This window comes from Trachymyrmex septentrionalis, unplaced genomic scaffold (genome assembly GCF_001594115.1).
Source record: "Trachymyrmex septentrionalis isolate Tsep2-gDNA-1 unplaced genomic scaffold, Tsep1.0 scaffold42, whole genome shotgun sequence".
NCBI classification, from domain to species: Eukaryota; Metazoa; Arthropoda; class Insecta; order Hymenoptera; family Formicidae; genus Trachymyrmex; species Trachymyrmex septentrionalis.
The window spans coordinates 151189-174991 of record NW_017305590.1 but is presented as its reverse complement, the minus strand read 5'-3'; the positions used below and the strand labels follow the sequence as shown (position 1 = coordinate 174991).

The 23803-nt window shown below is 29.0% G+C and overlaps 1 protein-coding gene across 1 annotated transcript in view; it reads right to left on the bottom strand.

Annotated features, from left to right (window-relative positions):
* Positions 1–18753: 18753 nt before the first annotated feature.
* The window catches only part of LOC108751212 (alkaline phosphatase, tissue-nonspecific isozyme-like), a 28579-nt gene continuing 23529 nt past the window's right edge, over positions 18754–23803 (bottom strand). Inside the window, exons 2-3 of the mRNA XM_018491286.1 lie at positions 19078–19325; positions 18754–18789 (exon numbers count right to left, since the gene is read on the bottom strand). Of these exons, the coding sequence (XP_018346788.1) occupies positions 18754–18789; positions 19078–19325 (284 nt within the window). The remainder of the gene's footprint in view (positions 18790–19077; positions 19326–23803) is intronic.

Sequence of the window (23803 nt, the reverse complement as noted above, 5' to 3'; positions counted from 1 at the left end):
TAGTTTTGAACTTTTCTCTTACACAGAGATATTTTGTGCGCTCTCATCAATGTAAAAATATAACATGATACAATTTTCTTTCAAATATAAGAGATTTCCTCAGAGTGAAAACAATACTATAATGAAATGCAAGATTTCATAAATTTTCCTAAGAGTGATGTGAATTACATGTCGTGTATTTTTACCTCTAACTCTAAAAATAACACGAAACATAGAAACATAACTTCCATTTGTTTTGCATGCAAAATTTAATTTTTTTTTTTAATTTAGAATTAAAAGACAAAAGAAAAGTTTAAATATTATTTCAATAATATTAAAATATAAAAATTCTGGAATTATTATACATAATTTGCAATTAATTAATTTATGATCAATATCTTTTATTTTAACATATACAATTTTAGATCTTTCTTCTATGAACTGATGTACAATAATTTCACGAAAATCCAGTAAGCTCGATCTTAACAGAGTACATCGTCTTATATTATCAATCGATCGATCGAGGTTTAAAAGGGTTCGAGAAAGAAAGATTGATCTCGTCGGTGAACCATGATAGGTCGCAGTGGGATTTCCAGGACAATCTATTGTACTAGCTAGGTGACTTCAGTATCCATCGGGAGTTAACAAAGAATTTACGCGAAAAAGGTAACAATATTTATCACATCTTGATAACGTATGTTAACAAACAAACTATTCGATTAAAATGGAACGCTGTATCTTCGAACAGTTTCAAAAAGACTAGATAGATTTAATTAATGGAAATAATTTAATTTATAGTATAATATTTATATTCTTTCTATAAAATAAGAACTTAATTTAATAGTTATAATAACATTTAAAAACTTTTTACAGATAGAAGTAATTAGAAATTCTTTTGCCGCGATATCATCTCTAATGTTTTTATTTTCATATAATAATTATTATTTTATTAAATAAATTCGATATTTTTTTAACCTTCATAATATATTTATTATACTTCTAAGATAACTCTTTTAAAAACTGCTTCAAACAAAACGCGTTTTGAATGCAATGCTAATCTAATATTTACATGATAATCTAGTCTTTCATATTTTAACGATAGAAGTTTCCAAATAATCCTAATCCCTTCAATAAAGTACCATTGCTAAAAACCGCTTGTACGTTACATGCACTTTCGTAAACATCAACAGGCTTATCGAAGCTTAACATAACAAACGAAGGTAATTACCGTCGTTAACGGTTCATTTGATGAACGCGCATTAGCATCCGTATTAGTGGTGCTGAGCACGTGGAAATCCACTAATTTAGAAAGTATTGCAATGCGATGCATTTGTATATATGCAAATTGGGCCGTTAAAAACAGTTTATATTTTTAAAAACTGTAAATTTGGCCATATCAGTTTGCAATTCTCTAAAATATCCGAAACCGCAATCGATATTACGCCAAAAGACGACAAATTTATTAATCTGTCATTCTCACTAAATGACCATTTTAAATGCTAAAATTATTAATATAAATTTTATGTCAAATCAAGATGTTATAAATCAAATCAAGATGTCATAGTATCAAGAATACATAAATCCACTGACTGATAATTAGCGTACAATCAATCATTTAATAGTACAAACAGTAAATGCGTATTAAATATTTCAAAATTACAAAACCTATAATTTCTGGCGCGTTTTCAATATACAAAATGTAAAGTATAAATCGCGTTTAAATTGTTAAAGGTGTCTGCGTAGAATAAATTTGCAAAAATCCGATATCCAATAATGTGATACAAACATTAAATTATTTATATAAAACTATATATTATTATTTATTAAACTAAATATAAATTTTTTTATAATTTTTCGTACAAACTTAATTAGACATTATAGTTTTTTAAATAAGAAATATAATAAATAAAATTCACACTCTTTAGTTTCTAAAATATATAATTAAAGATTGAAAACATTTCCCATGCACGCAGATTGGAATAAATGGTTTGTAATATTTACTTTAAAATTTAACTAGAAGCAGCTAAATATATTAATTAATAGTATAGAGATATGTAGAAAAATTTTTTTACATAACGCTATACTTACTTAAAAATGCATAGTAAGATATAAAAATCGTTGTCTTATTTAAAAAAATCTTTTTACTTTACGTTTTACTTTACTCTTTATCTTTTGTACAATTTAATACGAGTATTACGAACTTAGATCATTATTTCTCCCAAAATCGGATCGTGGTCTCCGGCAATGACACGCGACGCTGACTTTCGAATTGTGGGTTCGTTAACAGAATCAAGCTGGTTAACTCACTGAACGTAATGGTTAACCATAAATTTTCCTATTCTTGCATTAACCGAACTGTTATCGCTTTAATATCCGTCGCGGAGAGCGGCGGAAAGAAACTTCGACGGTAGAAATCAGTCCAGGTGACGAATTCATGAATATAAAGCAGATGCACAACGTTCAATTTTATGAGTGCCGATGGCTACTAAAGTCGACACGAATTCTACGCGCCAACTTTCGCTGCGAAATATATGCGAGCTGAAGAATGATGACATATATATTTTGAACAAAAAATTTTATTTCGGTATGATAAATTTTGGAGTGATAAAACAAAGAAAATTTCATTTTAACTTATAACTTGTGAGCTAAAATATATGTATATTTTTAAATATTATGCAATTAATCTTTAATCACAAATCATGAACTAAAACGTAATTTCCTTCATTTTACTATTTCGAAATTTATCATACTATAGAAAGTTTATTTAAATGATATACATTCTGCGAACATTTGTAATAACGTTCCTTAAATGTTAGATTATTAACTTATAGTTGACTTTTATATAAATATTCATTTTTAAAAAGATTCAGATTTATTATTTTAAAAAGTTTATAAATATATATAAATATATATAAAAATTAAAAGAAATTATTAACCTTTCTCTCTATACCATTTTGTCATGTATTTACCATACTATTGTGAAAAATATTGCCCAAAAATAAACATATAACAAATGCTTTTTCAATCGCTAGATATTAAGAAGAATATGACAATAAATGTATGTACTTTTATTAATAAAAAAATTAGAGAGTAGCAAATAAAAGAAACTTCGAATATGTCACACTACGAGTGATATCGAAAGGTTGATAACAATCAAATAACACAAATAATACAAAAGAATGTATATACTAGTAGTTTGTGTTGTTTCTAGATGTAAAAAAATCTAGAGATGTAAAAAACGGTATTTTTTACTTCGAAAAAAAATATCAAATAAAAAATGGTATTTTTAACCAAATTACATAAAATTCATGAAAAACCTTAGAATTCATGTTAAATATATAGAAGGAGAAATAGAATTCTTTTTTTTTTATTATTTCAATACTTTTATCTTTATAATTTTATATCGAAGCGGAAATATGTATCATTGGCTGTTACAATTCTTGAGATGATAACAGATTAATAGATTAATTGTTTACGTTGCTTGCACTCTTTGCATTCAGCATCTGTGCCTTCTTTAATTTCAACGTCCAAATCTATTTTTCTAATAATATCACTTTAAGTTTAAAAATTTTTAGAGATTTCAAGCAATGCGAACAGATCTAAATGATCTACAAAAAATCCGAGTAAAAAACTGTCAAAGTAAAAGGAAAAAAATCAGTTAATTTTCTTTTTTTACCCTAAAATTCTAATTTTTTTCCGTCGTTTACATCTGTAGTTATTTCATCTAATATATATTTTAAATTTTCACGGAATACCAATAATTTCCAAAGTTATTTTTTCAACAAGAGATTAAACAAATAATTCTTCATTAATAAAATCTTGGTAAAGGAGAATCACAAAAAATATCAGAAACTAATTATTCTTTCTTAATATTATAAAATAGTTGTAAAAAGTGTGATATTATCTTTATAATTTAAGGTTGTTTTGACAACTATAACTTCAGTAATGAAAGTTGAATTACTGAGTTCTCAGCTTTCCATCTCGTTGCTTTCCTAAAATAGTTTCTGGCACGTCCTATAAGTCTGTACGAACTATGATCTACTTTTATTGACGGAAAGTCATCAGTTGGAATGTAAGTTCCGAGAAACTTTTCTGCTTACTTGTTCGTCGTTGACGCCATAGTTCAAAATGACCGACACGACTATCGCGAAACCTTATTATTTTTTTTACTTCCATATCTTTTAATACAATCTTAGGATACAATTTTATTTGTATCCTTATCCTTATATTATCCTATCTTCTCTATTAACTCTTATATGAAATTTTCAATCTATTTCCTTCGCTGAATTTCTGCGTAATCTCATCGATAAAAGAGCTGCAAATTTTGCGGTATTCCGCAGATCCGCATGCAGTGGGTCGATCCTTTGGGAATTGACCGTATTAGAAAATGGCTTATGCTGCGAAACTTTTATCACTGCAATGACTGGAAACACGGAACGCTCGATAGTCTGCCGTAGTTTACACCCACTAACCGTTACGATACCACGTGTGTATGCAAATCGCATCCGATGCTTTAATTGGCAGCAACGCACTAGTGAGCAAGCCACTAGTGAGCATTGCAACTCATAGGATAGGATTGTGTAGGAAAGAGAAGACAGCGAAGTAATCGCTGTTCAAACAAAGCTTTGTCCAATTAAACAAAAAATATCATTTCGCAACGCGCATATGATCAAACAGATTTCACTGTTTTCCTGGATATTAAAAATTTTTTACCACAAAAGAGCATACGTAAGTAAATGGAAATTTTGGGAATTTGAATTGGGCGTTTTACTAAATTGGAAATAGACGATAGCGCATATCGATTAACAAGCAAGGGAAGAGACCCGAGTATCGCATGCTTGCATAATAATGTCTCTTTTAATAATGCTGATACTTGTGCGATGCTGCCGTCTGATAAAACCGGCACTTACACCACTAGTCAGCCGTCTGCTAAAAGTATATTCACTCCACTTCATCTGCTTATTAAGCGGACTTTATTAAAGCTCATACTATTAGCAACAAATTACTTTGTAAATTTTACCTTTTATGGCATTGTTAAAGAGTTCACTTTTATTAATTATCTTCAATTTCTATTTTAACCCGACTATGATAATAATAGGATATTATTAATTTTAGAGAGAGAATGCTAATTCATTTATCCGTTTTGTCATTGTTTTACATATGTATTTTTAAATTACAAAAAGTAATATTTGAATTATCTTTCTATTTGCATTATGACTGCTATGTTTGCAGGCAGTAGATCTTAATTATAATCATGTGCTGATATAATACATTAATAGCATATAATGGCTCGGTAATATCACGTTGGAGAATTTCCACAAGACAATGAACTTACATATAAATTCAAATGGAAAGAATGAGATTCTATACAATTGCATAATTTATGCAGTGGCTTTGGACTATTGAATGAATGCTTTAAAATATCGACAGTAAATGCCGTGGAATAATGCTAATACAGTTTAATTACTTCTACTACTTTGTATTAACACAAAATAACATAAAGTGATTGCAATGAAGACCGCACAAATAATTACATTTAAAGGAATAATACGGTATAATTGAAATTAATTAATCACACGTATAAAAATGCAATGCAGCCAAATTTAATTACTATTATAAATAATCGGAAATAATTTTATTTTTGTTTTATGTAATTATATATGTACTATAATTAATGATGCAATACTATAATTGATATAATATATATTTGTAAAAGTCATCCTATTGATAAGAGAGAAGTTAATTAGTCATACAGATAATGTTTATAAAATTTCCTCTGAAGATTGTATAAAGTTTTAAAATTCTTACATGCCTAAATAAAATGGTACTTTTAATTATCGAATAACATTTTCTAACTTTTTCTTAGCAATCTAAATTTTCACCGTTTTTCTAGATTTAAAAAATTTTTTTAAATCACAAGGATTAAAATAACAAGATTTTTAATTTTCCACGTTCCATAATTTTATCACGTATGCGTATATTTTAATGGTATATTCTAAAGATTAATCAATGTTGACAATCCTATAACACAGAAATAAAATTATTAATAAATACAGATAAATTTAGAAAAAAATCAGTGTTAAAATTGCATATTACAATAAATTCAAGTAATAACAGATTCTTTGTTAAATAAATTAGCTAATAATATGCTACACTATGCGATTGTAAAATATATGTATGTACTTTCTATTCTTTTATTTATTACTATTATAGCATATACACATACAAAATCATTGACTAAGTATATCATTTTCACGCGTCATTTAGTATAATATTGTCGTATGCACAAAAAATAAATAACTTCTAAAACTAAATATTAACATTAATTCTTACTAACTCATTTATTTTAAAATAAAGTTATGAGATATTACATATTTATTAGTAATATTTTTAACTTTATACATTTATCTACGTACATGCTTTTCGAATCTCCTTCTCTCAGATTTCATCGTTGCAAAACACAACGCTCGCACAAACACGATTAATTAAATCGCAAACTGTTATCAGAACAGGATGATTATATGACACTTTACACGTCGTTTTCAAATCGCGTTGTTAAATCTTAATCGCACGCAACGCGCAATTTAGTATAAAATAACGCGAAAGGAAAAACAAGTACGAGAAAACTGGTATCTCTCGCTCAGCACAAAATAATTATTTTTTTAATATTACGACAAAACAATAATTTTCAATTTTCCTGTTTTTCTAATTTCGCAGCAATTTGTATTTAAAATAAATACATCTAGTCTGAAGTATCTACTTCAGTAAGTCATTGAATCGACATGCTTATGATATTGTTAATCGTGGAAACTGATTGAATATGTCGGCTCTAATCGGCAATAATCGTTAGATATTCGTCAATGATCATTGTTAAGTGATCACACTATGTGAAATATTATATGGAAACTAGTCGCGATCTTAGTAGTCACTATAACATACGAGGGTCAGTGTTTACTAAGGTCGCTGCGCTATCATTGTAACTGTGTTCAAGCAGCTGACCTATTTGCCGAGCAGTTGAATGTGATTGGGAGCATTCAAGTTGGCAAAGCAGTTAGGTAATTGGTTCTTATTTATAGGTCCAATTAATCACATTCAAATCACTCAACAAGCAAGCTAGCTGCTTTATCTAAATTGAATAGAGTCATTCATGTTCAATTGCTTGGTGAGTACGCTGAGAAAAAAAATGGTACAATTACAATAATTAATAACTATAATTGATAGTCATTTTTTAAAATAACTATATATTTATAGTTGTTTTAAATATGCAAATATAGTCAATTAATGCTATTAATAATAGTGCATACATACTGCTTGAAAATCTTCAGTTTTTTTAAATATATTTTTTAGTTATTACCATTGCACATAAATAGTAAGTCAATTTAAAACAGTTATATTCATTATAATTGCGATTGCATTTACTTAACAAAAATGTTTATTTTATTTATCATTTATACCTTGATATTTTAATATATTAATATTTAAAATGATCATAATTTATAATACAATTTGTTTATATTTGAGAGAACATATATGATTATTATTATTAACATTATAGCAGTAATAACTATAAATAGAATTTTTAATTACAATTATTATACTATTTAACTGCAACAGTCACAAATATCAAATATTTTTTTCTCAATGCAGACTAGCTGCTTTGCCAGCTTGAACACAGACACTCGTATGCCAACTTTCGAAATAGCCAGAGTAACTCCCGTGTATTATTGCGTTATCAATCTACAAAATGCAATCATTCTTTACGAATTATTTAACGATTATCAGCACGACACGTTCAATCAATTATTGCAATTAATAACTTTGTGAGCATGTCAACTATTTATCGAATTTATATTGCGCGCGATTTATTTAGTCGAAATAGAAATCAAAGCGATTATAGAATGAATATGTATAAATCATTGTCGTTTTATCGTAATATGTAGAGTAGAGATAACTACTTTTCCATACTAAAGAAAAAAATAGCAGTATTATGTTTGTATTGTTTTTTCATTATTTTTCCATTGCATAATAAAGAGGGCGTATTATTACTTCGAATATGACATGTAACCGTCATATTTTAATAATTAATGCGTGCACAATAGTAAATAATCGTATTTTTGCAAATAAATGTTATAGTATATGAGGGCAATATGAAACTTGAAAGGAAGAAGTCTGGAAAAAAAATAATGTCTGAACAGCTAGAGAGAGTGGATATCTGTTATTTATGTCTTATTTAATACTGTAACATTAATTAGCAGTGTAATTATTTTGTTGGTAATTATTACATGCGCGCAATGACTATTTCTTGAGATATTAATTATTTTGTTGCTAATTTAAAATATATCTATATTATAATATTTTCTAATATAAATTTATGTACGATATATACAGGTACTCGTATATACAGGTACATACATTCAAATTATAGCAACGTTCAAAATAATTAATATTTCAAGAAATAGTCATTGCGCGTATATAATAATTGCCAACTAAATAATTACTGCTAATTAATTTTACAAGGAATAAAATATAAATAATAGATACCCACTCTCTCTAACTATTCTGCCATCATTCTTCTTCCAGATCTCGTCCTCTCAAATTTCATGTTGCACTCATATACATAGATTTTTTACAATTTCATTCCTATTATACGTTGAGTTTTATAAATAACAAATTACTTGTTAAAATTATATTTATTCTTACAAGATGCTAGTATTATTTTTAATCTAGTATACGTAAAGTTTTGTAACGGAAGAGTATTTCATGTAAATTATTATAAAAATATATTTTGCATATTTTTGAAAACCAGGCATATATCAGTTATATTAAAATATTTAATATATTGAAATAATTTTCTTATATATATATATATATAAAATTTAAATATAATATATTTATTTGTATAAAAAATTTTACTAAAAATCAACAAAAAATAACAACAGATTGATATATTAAGCACAATTAATATGAGTGTGTAAAGTTTACGCTAATACGATGACAGATATTGGTCACTTTTTATCACCTGAGAACTATTTGCGATTTCATATTTTCATTTGTATAATAATTTTAATTAACTTTTAAAATAAAGAACGTATAAAATAGTTTTGAGATATCGCGAATATAATGATTATGCATTTTTACCACAATTTATGAAATTTATCAGAAAGTTTACAATTTTTGTCTGGTTTTACACTTATTCTAAAATTACTCGTGCAAAAACATGAAATACTTAGTAGACGTAGTGCTGAAATCTTTAGAAGTATGCAAATAGAAAGCAAATCCATGAAAGTAGCAAAGATCAAATACGAAAATACAAACAGGAGAACTTCAATAAAGAGCACTTTCAAGTAACTTTCCGGAAATGCGATTTTCTGAGCATAGCCAAGCACAGCTAGAAAGAGATTATGAAGTGCATGCCTCTTAAATCCAATTTCTTCGTAAATAGAGGTCCTTGGTGTACTTGCAAAGGAACAAGCGCTAGTACAATAAAATAGAAACGCAATATTAATTTAATGCGTTTTGTTCTTAAGAAAATTAAGTGTAACTATTTCTAGAAAATTGTGTTTTTGCCACAATATTATGGTAATCAGTTATATGTACATATATATATAATATATATATAATTGTAAAAAATTAATGTTTGTGCAATACTCTCACTATATTGTATATAACATCACTTATTTCTAGATATGTATATATCATTAAAGAATATATTCAATATATTTCTGAAATATTTCAATAACGTATTATGATAATTAAATGTAGTCAAAAATTCTTATTCAAAAATATTGAGCTCACAATATTTTTTAAATCTTTTTCTATGATGTACAGTGTATCTGCGCATAAAGAAATCAAAAGACATAATTATTTAAATAATAAAAATTAATATTATCTAAACTAGATTACGAAATTGAAGTAAAAACTAATAACAGATAACAAGTAAGAGTGTGCGCGTGTATAAGAGATATGGAGGCTACATTCTTAGCCAACTTTCGCTTATAATTCGGAAACTATTGCAATTTCAGCATTATTGTATGAAAATTTTCGGTTTCATTAATCTTTAGAATATACTGTTAAAATATTGTACAATAGTTGCGGGATGCCTCATATAAATCTATCTTAAGCATTACGGGACAGCCAGGAATATGCGCGAAACATTCCAGTATGATTCATGAGAGTGATATTGCAACGTTACAGCTATCTGTTATACTATCTGTTTCAATAGACGTGTACTACGCTTGATGTAACGCTCAACTGACACCGACACGAAAATAATAGACAGTTTAAACAATCGTAAAATTGAATAAACATTAGTAATATACTGTTTCGCAGAACATAATTTAAAAATGATTGTATTTTAATTATTAAAAATTTGCCCAAAAAATATGACAATAAGTAATATAAATTAGATGTGATGCAGTTAAAAAAACATTAAAGATTTATTTTTTCTGACATATTTATAGGTTCATACTAAATACTTTAATTTTTTAATTTCAACTTCATGTTTGCTCCATTCAGTTATAATTTTAAATTACAGATAAACTAAAAAAAAGTTATAAAAAATTTAGAGATCGGATATTAAATATGTTAATAAGCTTAAATAATATTGTTACAAAGAAATATAATATTATGAGACAAAGTACTATTTATTCAGTATACAGCTACCAGTAAATAAATATTCATTGAAGCAAGTAATAAAAATGTTACATTCACGTCCAGGAAAAAAATTTTCATAATGATTTATTTTGTATGAAGCATAACAATTTTATGTATTTTACGAGCTTAAAATGTGAGTTAACGTTGCATAAAAATATCATTAACTCGAACTTTGCATATTCATTAAAAAGAATTCAAGCTTAAGAAGAAAAATATTACGCAAATTATAACGATTGTACCACTAGAAATTTACGATTACAAATTATATAACGTTTTATAAAAGTTTATTTAAAAAATAAATGCTGGATGTAAATGTTTTCAATAATATTTTTTGCCTTCCTGACCTAGCGAGAAAATAAAATTCGTATCATTGAATTCATTGTCAACGGAATTATACGTCAATAGAATATCATTCATTTATCTCAACATTCAATAAGCAGATATTCTCACTGTCAGTAAATTGCTGGAAGCGCAAGTTTACATTAGACATGTGTAAATTGTATTCTACCACAATTTGATTGAATATTGCGTTAAAATATAATATTGTCGATACGGGCGTAATATGTGTCGATGCGTTTCGTCTGTTTGAGACGTAAATTCAGAGTTACCACATTTAATCGTATTTTCTTCGCGTGAAATATTACAACTAATTTGTTTCGACGATTCGACGGCGGATTATTATTTTATAACGTGCATTGTATCCGTAACGCCATCAAACTGCGAATTTCTCGCTGGTTCTTGCTACGTGATCGATTTGCAAGTTTCATTAGTTTGTCCCCGGCCCTTCATTTGTTTACAATACGTGCCCGCCTCGATCGCCAGAAACGAGTCGTTTGTTACAATGTATTTTCGCTTTTCGGCCGTCCAGGGAGATCGCGGCCGTTGGATGGAAACATCTCACGGAATCGCAATATGCACGGAACGTGTTATGCATATACGCAGACAGGAAGAGAAAATCACTGCGATACGCTCCATCGCGTTAGAAGCGTCAACTCGCCAGATTTATCGTGTTTCTACTTATATCGAGATTAACCCCGTATGAATAATACTCTAAAATAGAGAGACAGAGAAAGCGATAGAGAGCGAGAGAAAGAGAGAGACATTGACTAAAGAGAAAAACGTGTATATCAATTTCCAAATTATCAATTATTTGAGTTAAGAAAATTAATATTCTTAGGTTATATTCTATATTACGAACAGAAATTATTGCGTCTACAAAATATGAGAAAGCCCTAAGGCTAAGTAAGGCAAAAGAGCTTGTAATATTCGATAAGTTACTTTCCAGAGCTTTCTTAGCTCTTTCTCAAGTTACAAATTATATTACTGAGTCCCTTTTTAATTTAGAAATTTCATTCTAACAATCTTAATCTTTCATGTTGTTCAAGATATATATATAGAATCAATGCATCGATAATGCTTCTCTAAAACATTCCTTACCAAATTATAGATATTATAATTACCACCTTTATTAGATTATAGATATTTTAGATTATAGGACGTATTTATTGGACGTTATTACCAAATAAACAAATCATTATAGATCAATTTCTATCATTTAAAAAATTATTAAAAAATTAGAATTACAAAGGTAATAAAATTTAATATTTATTTTGAATACATATACGTTCTTTCTGTATTTTCATATCACAAAACCAAATTTAATACCTACATTTTCCATTGTTTTAAATAAATTGCCCGCACTTTAAAATATATCTCTACATTAAACGTTTGAAAGAGCTTTCTTCTAAATGTATTATTCGGATATGTGTCAAGGGAAAACTTTATGGTAAAGTGATGCAAAATGAAACCCGCGATTGTAAATTTTGCGCAATTTGTCCGATATTTAGCCGACCGTGCCTCGATTAAATTGACGCAATTTGCGATGAGAAACGTGTCAGCGAACAGGCGTCGAGTGTGGAATTATTTTTATGTTTGCAGACTAGGGGGAGGGAGAAGAAGAGAACAGAAGCTCACCATTCCGGCTTCCGCTTTGACTCAGCGTCCGACTCTTTGTATCTCTCCTCGCGGTCATACTCGGTGTTGAAAAAAGAAAATTCAAAAATTTAACAGCGCGTAGTATTCAAAGCACGAAGAAAGGACTTAATCAACGTATGCCCGCGAAAATCTGTACAGACATACCTTTATGTCGCGGTGATTTGAGTAATTTACACACTTACTTTAATAATATTATTTTCCTAATATTTCTCTTTCCATGAAGAAGCATCATTACTGTTGTAACCCAGTTTCGTCATGTCACTTTCTGTGTTCATTAGTACTGAGACGCGTATGCGCATGTACGGCATAAGAAGGATTCATTGTCAGAACGCGTAATTATTCACTGGCCATTCGACACGTATCGCTGTCCTACATTCGTGTAACTTGCTTATTCGCATACTATACAAAACATTAATCTGTAGCAGCCTAATACTGTCTACATTCACATAACTTGCTTATTCGCATACTATACAAAACGTTAATCTGCAGCAGCCTAATATCGTCTTGTATATTTAATTTACTGTTAATCTGATGGTGATTTTTTTCCTTGGGCATGAAGAGAGTTATATTTTAAAATTGTATTGCTGAGAATGGTGGTTCCAAAGTGAAACGTATTATTTTTTGGAATAAAGATTTAAGATTACATCTTGCGTATTAACTACCACACTGACTCTCGTTCGCTCTGGTTTTTTGGATTTTTTGATATTAATTTACTGTGCATTAATGAAGATTATTTACAAGGTCTAATAATTACAACTATTAATTATAAAGTTTTAATAAAATATTTAATATAATTTTCTTCATCTAACTTCCAATGTCCTAAATTGATGATTGATATTTTGTAAATAAAACGCGAAAATTGCAATTAATTGATTAATTAGGTATAATATTTCAATAAAACATTTAATATGATTTTCTTCGCCTGATTTCTTATTTCTTTATCTGGACTTTTTTTGTCTTACTCATATCTATACTGTTAAAAGACGTGATAACGTCTCTCGCGCTAAATATTTTATTGACTTATTTCTCTCAATGTGTCAAATTTTTATGCATATTGAGAAAAAAATAATAAAATTGATTTTATAAATGGCGTAAAATAGAATAAGAATTAAAAAATTATTTTCGAATATAGTAGAATTTACAAGTATGTATTTCAAAATTATTGGTATTTAAAAAGTTTTAAAAGAAATGCGAAAAATTTAAGTTTTATATATTGTTGTGTATAGTTCGCAATATATTGTATCGAAAAAAAGAATCATATAAAGAATTAATATTTCCCAATTTTTACCATAAAATGCTCTAAAAATCATCGTGGAGTTCGTAATCTTGCAGATAATTCACGTGCGGTGAAATCGAGAAAAATTTATCCTATTCATGGCAGATTATCTATAAAGATTTCTGAAAAACAGTAAAATTCTAATTTATATTTTGCAGGAATTTCGAAGAGATAGCAAATACGTGAGTGATCGATGTCAGTTCAATACGCCAAGATGACTTAGCCATTAGTCATCCGCATCCACCCTTGCATAACCCTCAATTAATTATTATCCTGATAAATGTCACAAGCTACGTGTTTCGACAATAAATCGTTAGACCGATGATGCGCGGCGCACTACCGAGGTGTATACCCAATTGTACAGGTGTCATGTAATTTGATAATCGGGTAATGTTTAAAGTTAACAATCTATCACATATCATGATTACATGCAAAGACATTAAAAAATAAAACGTTTATTTCACGACTAATGTAAAATATATTTTAATAAAGTAAATTTAAGTGTTCATAGAAACCATAGCAATTACTAGTGTCGAAATTTTATATATATATAATATATACATATATTTAACATCACATAAAATTCACAAGCTAAAACAAACGTTTCGACAACAACAATTCTCTTGAATCCTTTTCAAGTGCAGTAAGAAACAAGAAAATAGACATAAATTAGGAAAAAAGTTCTGATGCCTTTTTCCAATCAATAAGTGAAAATTCTAATAATCAATTTGTAAATTCCAAGGATCCAAATAAGGAAACTCGTGTGAAATTAGTCCCTAACTTTTGAAAAAATTAACTTTCTATATTTATAGAAAATTCTATAAAACTAACTATATTTTGAATTTTTGTTTCCACACTTTTGATAAAAAAGTTATTTAAAAAACAATTTTGTAGGACTAATTTTACACTAGCTTTTCCCAATTATGAGCAAATTAGATTTAATTAGTCTCAATGGATAGATTTTCATTTGTACATTCCAAAATAAGTCGATTTTTTGTTTGTATTCTCCGGTTAAAAGGTTATTAATAATTAAAGTTTCGAGGACAGTCTTCTCAGGTAGGTTTAAATGTAGTAATTTTTTAACTAAGATTATGCAAACAAAGAATCGACTTATTAGTGCATTTTTTTATTAACTCCAGAATCATAAACTATCATAAATTTGACGACATGCATCAAATTAGTTTATAATTCTAGGATTAAGTGAAATCAATATTTGCATTGTAATCTAAAGAAAATGATATTTGCATATACATACTCGTATATATATTTCTGAAGACAAATAAAATTTTATACCATGTTGTACAAATTTAGGTTACAGTGGTTATAATGGCCAAGTTACTATCAAGTTAAACATGGCACTAAAATCCATATTTAGATATACAGTCTGTACTATATTTTCGTTTAGAGACTGTCGTATACGCTGTCTTGCTTGCAACGAAAATAAACAAGTCTCCTATCAACACTAGTCTAGTCTTTCAAGAGAGTTCCCAAGAGACTATTCGAGAAACTTTGTTCCTAACCAACAACTCTTCCCAGGTGCATCACCGAGGGATAAGAGTGCTAGGAACGGCTGTAGAGAGGAATGAGAAACAATAATATTACTTGACAAAGAACAAGAAAAATTATGAGGTGAAGAAAAGGTTCTGCACGTCATGGGACCGCAAACGCGCTTCAATTCACAGAGATAATATTTACTCCCCACCATCGAGAGATAATGCAACGGCAAAATCGATATTTGTGCAAATTAACTTACTGTTAAAAAAACGTAAATTTTGAAGAGGGTGCGAAAGTACAAAAGTTTATATAACGTCTCGAGGCACTTTTCGCCATAAGAAAGTGGAGAGATGACCCAGTTAAATTATAAAAGAAAATTTTCGGTAAAGTTTGAACGTCATATGTGCGCATTTTTACATTCTTTGAAAGTCCTATAAATTCAAAAGCTTCAACTTCGGTCCAAAAGAACAGAAAGCGAGATTATATCAACCAGGTTATAAGTACGTCTGTAATCAATGCACAGTTAGAGTGTCAAAATCCTGTTGGGACTTTACGGAGAAGTTTCGTGCTCCATGGCTTCTTGATAGCTTCGGAATACGCCTCTGAGAACGAAAAGTATGAAGAAACCATGCCCGACACGGTAGATGGAAAACAGAAAGATACACAACGAACGTGTGAGATAACATATATGTGTAACATGTATACGGCCGCATTTGTGCACAAACACCGATTTCATACGTGATGGATGTTTGAATTCCTCTACAGAAAACAAGTTTCGACAACAGATCGCTGTAACACGTCAGGTATAATTTCAAGTTTGGAAAATGTGAAACCTTGATCTTGGATACACATTTTTCAAAATTATTCTACGTATTATGTTATGTATAATACGATGACCTGAAAGGGATAGCTCTTATGTAACAATTACATATTAGAATAGTTATATCATGTACGTATAATTATTATTTTTAATATATTATTTTTAATATTTCTAATATTTCTAATATTATTTTTAAGTACAATTATTATCATTTTTCTTAAGACAACCTTAAAACTGTGGCTTTTCATTTAAATGAGAAAAAAAATTAGAACAAAATCGTAAAAATCATAAAATCATAAAAGGTATTTAATGATAATGCCATAAAAAAATGCATTTCTATTATTGATAATATTAATTCTCAAATAACACATATTATTTAAAAAATATTCTACATACTTAGTCTTTTGTTTCGTTTTTTATACCGTGTAATCTATATTATACAATAAACACGTATTCATACAGCCATGGAAATATTATTCGATATTTTTTCAGTCGAATAATCTGTGGATGCTGTGTGAGATACATTTAAAGTTAATCTTTTAATGGAAATTTCTTGAGAAATGCATTTTATTCTTGAAGCAGAACATTTTAATGAATAAATCTTGAATTAAATTTCTATTAAGATAAAAAATTCAGTTAAAATTAGAGACTATATATAAAAGAGATTTTTTTCCCTTAACTTATCTTACACAAACATTTCATTAGAAAAATTAAAATTCTTGAAACTGTATTAGCTCAAATAATATTCTACTTTATCATTAAAATAGTGTAAAATAAATCAGTGTATTTTTATTTAAACACGATAAATTTGAGACAATATTTTTGAAATTTAGAAAAAGATTATACATTAAATTATAAAAGATAGCGTATTACATTTCTGTTGCATAAAATTCTAAAAAATAAACTATTTTTTTTTATTTTAATGAATTAAGATTTCTTATTGTCAGTATGACGAATCTTTCTAGAATAATAAGTACATTTGACAATTTCGATTTGCGACAATACTTATTCTTTATTTCTGTTCAGTCTTTTTTTTCACTTGTTAAAAGATCAAAAGAAGTATTCGAGTGTTTATTCTCAGGCAATCTTCGCTTTGCGAAAGTAATAAATAAATATTATGAAAACCGACAGATAGAAAATCTGTTATAAATTTTCAATTCTGTTATAATGAGGGAGTACCAATGATAAATAAATCTTCAAGTAATAATGGTTTTCTCAATCCTGAGAAGTCTTCGGAAAAATTTTTTTTCTATCTGCAAACCTTTAGAGAAAATGAAAGAAAATGTCGATTATTAGATATTTAATTTATTATTTCTAATGATCGATGGTCAAACATGTATATAAATAAAAATTATGAATTATATTAAAACTACGCATTATTGTTATATTTATATTGATTATATTTTTTAAATATTTCCCTTTAGTTTGACTTTTCGAAAAAACCTTTACATATATTAAGAGATGGAAAAATAAAGCGAATGGTTTTAACGAACTCATTGGCAAAAGAAAAACAATATTAACAGATTTCATATTAACCACATTAATTAAGTGCGAGGCAAATATTAATATGCGAATACTTTTGTTTGCAGTGCGCATTGTAGAAAATATCCGGAACAAACAAAAGAAAATCAGACACACGACGTTTAACGTGATTTTAATTAAAATACGAATAAACGATCTATGATCTTTCTACATAGAAGCATGTGCAAACACGTTTCGATTAAATTTGCATGCAAATATCCTACTGCCTTAACGAAGTGAATTCAGCACATTGGATTTTTCCTTTGTGCCTATATACGAGCATCAGCAATTCTCGAGATTATCTGTGTCCCGATAAAAAAAAACACTTATATACGTGATAGCTCTCAGCGGTATAATCTGCATAAATCGTGTAGGCATATGTATTGTAACCGCTTTAATCATAAAAATCTAATTTAACAAGATATTTCTAGAAAAAGAAAGAGAGAAGTAGCAGGTTTTGTTAATTAAAAACGATATTGGAAATTAAAGTTTAATCGGATAATAATCGTAAATAAATGACAAAATATCATTTTCACCTCATTTTCCGTATACTTTATCTCAATATAGAATTTTCATTTTATGCATAGTTTTTGAACTATTTCATGCGAAAAATTGAATTCTGGGAAACAATATCCGATCCAATTTTTGCCAAAGAAAAATTTAACTTTGCCGAGGAATTTGCCAAGTAAACAAGAGGGGTTATATACAACAAGACGTCAAATACCCGAGCGAACTGGAGTAATATACTCGTTATTGATTATTTACACACAAAATTCTCAAAAACGAAACAAAAACGCGAATTTATTTTATTAAGAGAGATATAACAAAAAATATAAATAATATTTATAAATATAATAAAACAAAGCGTAGCTTTAATAAAAAAAATTAGAATTTTTTTTGTTCATATACATATTTGACCATCGCAAAGATAATTAATCTTTAAATAAGTAATGTGTGAATATATATACATATATATGAAATCAGTATTTTATTATATAGAATACTAAAATAAAGTTTATCCTAAAAGCGAAACTGCATTCGACTTGTGCAACTGTTGTGCATATCAGAAATTTGGATTTTAACAGTAAAATTCATTTTACGAAACGCCATTTTTTGTTTGTGTTGAAAGACATTTGTCAATTTCCAATTTATCGTGAACTCAGCGCAACATGTAAATCATCGGTCTTACGTGCACCACTTCAACGATTTGCATGCTCCTACTTCGGACTTACCGCAACAAATTTGATGCACGTAAAGCAACGGTTTTACGTGCCACATTTTCAAGAAAAACAAAAAGGAGGAGAAAGATGAAAAGCGATCTGCGTTTTCTCGTGCTCACCCGCGCCAACGCTACTGCCGGGAAGCTCTCCCACGCAAGTTGGGTCTCTTCACCCGGGTTTCCGTGACGCTGACCTGCGAGAATCCTCGCTGCTGTGAGAGTACTCATTCCCATGCCGTCGCCGACGAAGAGGACGACACCACGTGCTATCCCAGTCGGCAGCGTCGTGCCGCTGACGCTGGTACTCGCTGCCTCTCTGATCCGCGTCTCGATCGCTCGCGTTGCCGTTTCATACCAGATCTCCCTCTCTGCAAACAAACAGGCTCGATATATATCACGCGCGAGCGATGTAATCGGATCGGTACAATTGCAAAATAAAACATCGCCGTAGGTCATACGTAACGGGTTTCAGAAAAGGCAGGTCAACATTTTGTATGCGCAAAATCATTCTATTCTCGCTACGTACACTGAAATTATATTCGAGATGATATTGTCTGATTTTCCTTTTCTCTTTTTCTCTTTTTCTCTCTTTTACTTATCATATTTTGTATTTTATTTTTTTATTTTATATTATTCTATTTTTGTTAAACTCATTGCTATTCTTTGTAACTAATTTTCTTTAATTTTTGTAAATTTTTTCTGTTCTCTATTTATTTGCTTCAATTTGTTTATTCTTAGAGGGCAGCTCTAGAACAATAATAAACCCTCTACATCTATTTATTTATTTCTGTCTTTCTTTTTTGCTAAACTATCTATATATCTCTTTGATTCTCTAGCACAATTATTTTTATCTCACAGAAGCATGATAAAGTTAATTTTTCATTTAAAACAAAATTTGGCTTTTTTCGCGAAATAGTCTACATGTTATAATTGTTTAAAACATATAATTGTTAAAAACATATAAATATTTATAACTATATTGAAATCATGTATAATACAATTCGACTGTAATCGTTAAAAATTAATACATGAATTTTATAATCATTATAAAATTAATCCATAATGTAGTTTTGATTGTACTTTTAGTGCAAAAGATCGATAAAACTTTTAAAGTATCACGTAGAGAATATAAAGTAAAATATTTTAATGCATCTATTTAAGAATATATCTATTTAATTTACTAATCATATTTAATGTATTCATTTAAGAGTTTCATTAAAGATAACAGTAGGATTTAAAAGAACAATTCTAGGTTCTACTTATTTCCTTTTTTAATTATTAAATGAACAATGAAGCACGGAACGTTTAATAATATGGAAAGCTTATGTCTCCTTCAAATAAACTACTTTTTTCATCGCATTTTCTTTTCAATCAGTAAAAATGAGCAGAAATCACGAGCATCTTAATATCTGGTAAATAATCTTAATCCTAATTTCTCATTGATGAAAAATCATTAAAAAATAAATAACACATTTTTCAATTTTGCTAATTACGTTTTAATGTACAGGGTGGCGTACAAAATGTTATATTATTCGATTTATATATGACACATTTATTTTTAATAAAATTGATACTAATTATAGAATTGATTATTAAAGCCTGAAAGGTAAACAAATAAATAGTTTGACATTTCGTGCGTCATCCTATAATTATCTTACAAAAAGAAAAAAAAATTATACATTAGGAATTAATGATTGCTTAACTTAAGTTTTTAAAATAATTTAAAATCTTTAATATCTTTCAGTATGTAGTCAATATTTAATCAATTAATATAAAAGAATGTGACAGAGGATTAAAGTAATTAATAAGAAATTCTAAAGAAATTTTGCAAAATTTATATCCATTTTATGTCCAAAGAGCAAAACTTGTAGCATCTTAAGTGGAGTCGCGTGTAAAATAAGTTTTAAGGTTAAATGATTTCGTTTGAAGCTCAGCAATGATATTGCCGGAAGCAATAGAGTTTACCGAAAATGGCAGTTTCTCTGAAACTGCGGCAAACGAAACCATCTGTGCGGTTGTGGTTACTTCGATTCTCATAGCTATTCCCGGTTACGACTTGATAATGGACAAGTTAAACTGTTCTAATATGAAGCATAAACCATCACAACAAATAACGGATTTGCGGAAACAATAATCATAACATATTGGAATAGAATACGATTGAGAACTACAGAATATTGCCCTTCTAGAATTCTAATAACACAATGAATCATACGTCATCAGAGCCGGATAAAAGTTTTTGCCACCCCTAGGAAATGGAAGTAAACTTATACATAACCTCTCAATAAGGCGAATTTTAACCGATTAAAATTCGTTTTATGGGTAAGTTTACTGCCATTTCTATTTCCGTTAGAGTACGTAGATCTAAAGCAGTATCCTGATTGGCTTAAGTTCAAGTCTTAAGGTTACGGTTATAGAAATATATATACAAAAATTATTGCCTACAGCTCGAATGCCTACATGCATTTTTTGCACACAAATAAAAATTTTAGAAACGGAGTTACTTTTGCCTCCATGTATTATTGCCTGCAGTTTGATTGCCTATATGTATTATTGCCTACAGCTCTATTGCCTACATGCACATTTGCGCAATAATTTTGCGTGCAAACGAACAGTCGGCAAAAGTGATGTAGGTAAACGATACTGTAGGCAATCGATTTATAGGTAAACGGGATCTCCCCCTTCATTTCATATATACGTTTTTTTTACCCAATGCGCTTGTTGAAATGAGGAGCTATAATAGGAGCATATTGGAACATGAAACGCAACAAACTTCTAGTAATCGATGAAAAATTGTCTTAATCATTCGCGTGGCAAAAAATGGTTATTTTTTTAAAACTTTTTTTCAAAAAATGCCGCCTCTCCTGAACTATGGACAAGTTGAACAAGTTCTAATATGAATCATAAACCAATACAACAAATAACGGAGCTCGCTCCTACACATACCCTAGGTTAGTCTCTAGTGCTAATATGACACTATACGTTGTACGAACAAAATCATTTTCAAGATTATTTTTCAGTTTCGCATGAGCGGTTACAGTGTTCATCCGTACTGTTTCTCCGATTCTTCGTATAATCTTAAGAATACTTGAAGATTTCGAATGAAACTCTTATCTGTCCGTTTATCCAACACTTTACCGGAGAAGCACGAGAAAACAGCACAAGTGCATTTTGCGTTGAACTAACCCATCCGGAATTTAACCAGTACACGAAGAAATTCTCGTACAGTTACTATTCCAGCTAATTCATGGAAAATTCAAACCCTACGACGCGACGTCGACAGCCCGCAGCGCAAAAATACGCGAGACGCATTAAGCCCGATCTACATAAGATGCAGAACGCAGGTCGCAAGTCCAAATAAAACGTATTTCAGATTGTAATAGGTCGCAGACTGCAATACGTAGGATACAAGACGCAGGACGCGAAAATTGAAGTTCATCCAACTTTTTGCGTCCGCGTTCTGCGTCTCATTGAGCTTTATTCACAAATGTTTTATTCGTCGACTCCGTATTTTCGCTGATTTTTGCAGTGTGTCGTTAATCGGCGCATCGCAAAGTCCGAGGGATTTTCCGTGAAAAATAATCTCAAGACTCGCGTTGGACGAGATGAGAACATGATTGCAATGTACTCAGCAAAATAGAAATCACGCAGCACGCAACATTTCTATGCATTTGATCAGACATGATGAGTTCGCGTTTGCATATCTCGGTTAAACGACACAAAAATTTTTAATTTTTTAACTTTATCACAAAGTTTGGTTATTAATATTTCATGCGACACAAACGTCATTCTAACGATGAGTAGAGCGTTGTCATGCGACCGAGTCAATTAAAGAACAATTGGCAATCAGCACAAGGTAAAAGAATACTCGTTTCCCTGCGTGTTAATAAAATCACTTCATAACTTTTACGTTTTAGTACGTAAAGTTTAATCTACAATATATCAACCACAATCATTGAACGTTCTACAATAACTCGCAATTGTATTTTGCGAAGAAATCAAAACATACGGAAATATATTTTTAATTAACAATTAGCAAATATTATTTAACCTTAGTATGCACGATGAATCATATTTCAAATTAATTTCCACCACAATTATTGAGCATTGCTACAATAACTTAGAGTGTATTTTGCAAATAAAGTGAAACATATAGGAACATAATTTTAATTAATGCACTCAACAATTGGTAAATATTATTTAATCATTATTATACATGATGATTTTCCAGTCCTTTACTACTCGCGATGGGTCATATCATGATTTAATTTTTGTGTCCTGAATTACTTTTATAAGCGCACAAAAATTATTAAACAATTCTTACATATACTTAACATCTTCTAAAAATATTCGCAAAATCATGTATTTAAAAAAATTGTATATAATATAAATCGAGAAGATAATCACTTAATGTAATCGTGGGACAGAGTCCTCGAAATATACGGAAACATATTTTTAATTATAAAATTTGTATGAAATCTCTATGTATAATCCGAGAATTACGTATGCAACCACGAAAAATCATTGTATTGATATTATTAAATAAAATCGTACATTTCACCAAATAACTTCATATGTAGTCAAAAAAATTATATGTAATCAGAAATTATATAAAATCATATAATCAGTAGGACAATATTTCAGCTAGTGATTATCCTCTCGATATAAATGTTATAATTGATTATCTGGCTTTTAAATAATATTAAAAAAAAGAAATGTGTAGAATTCGTGTGTAAGGATTATTAATAATATCTACGAAACTTTTAGTTTTTAAAATAACATAAAAAGAAGTGTATAGCATATATAATATTATATATTGTATATATACAATATATATAATATATAT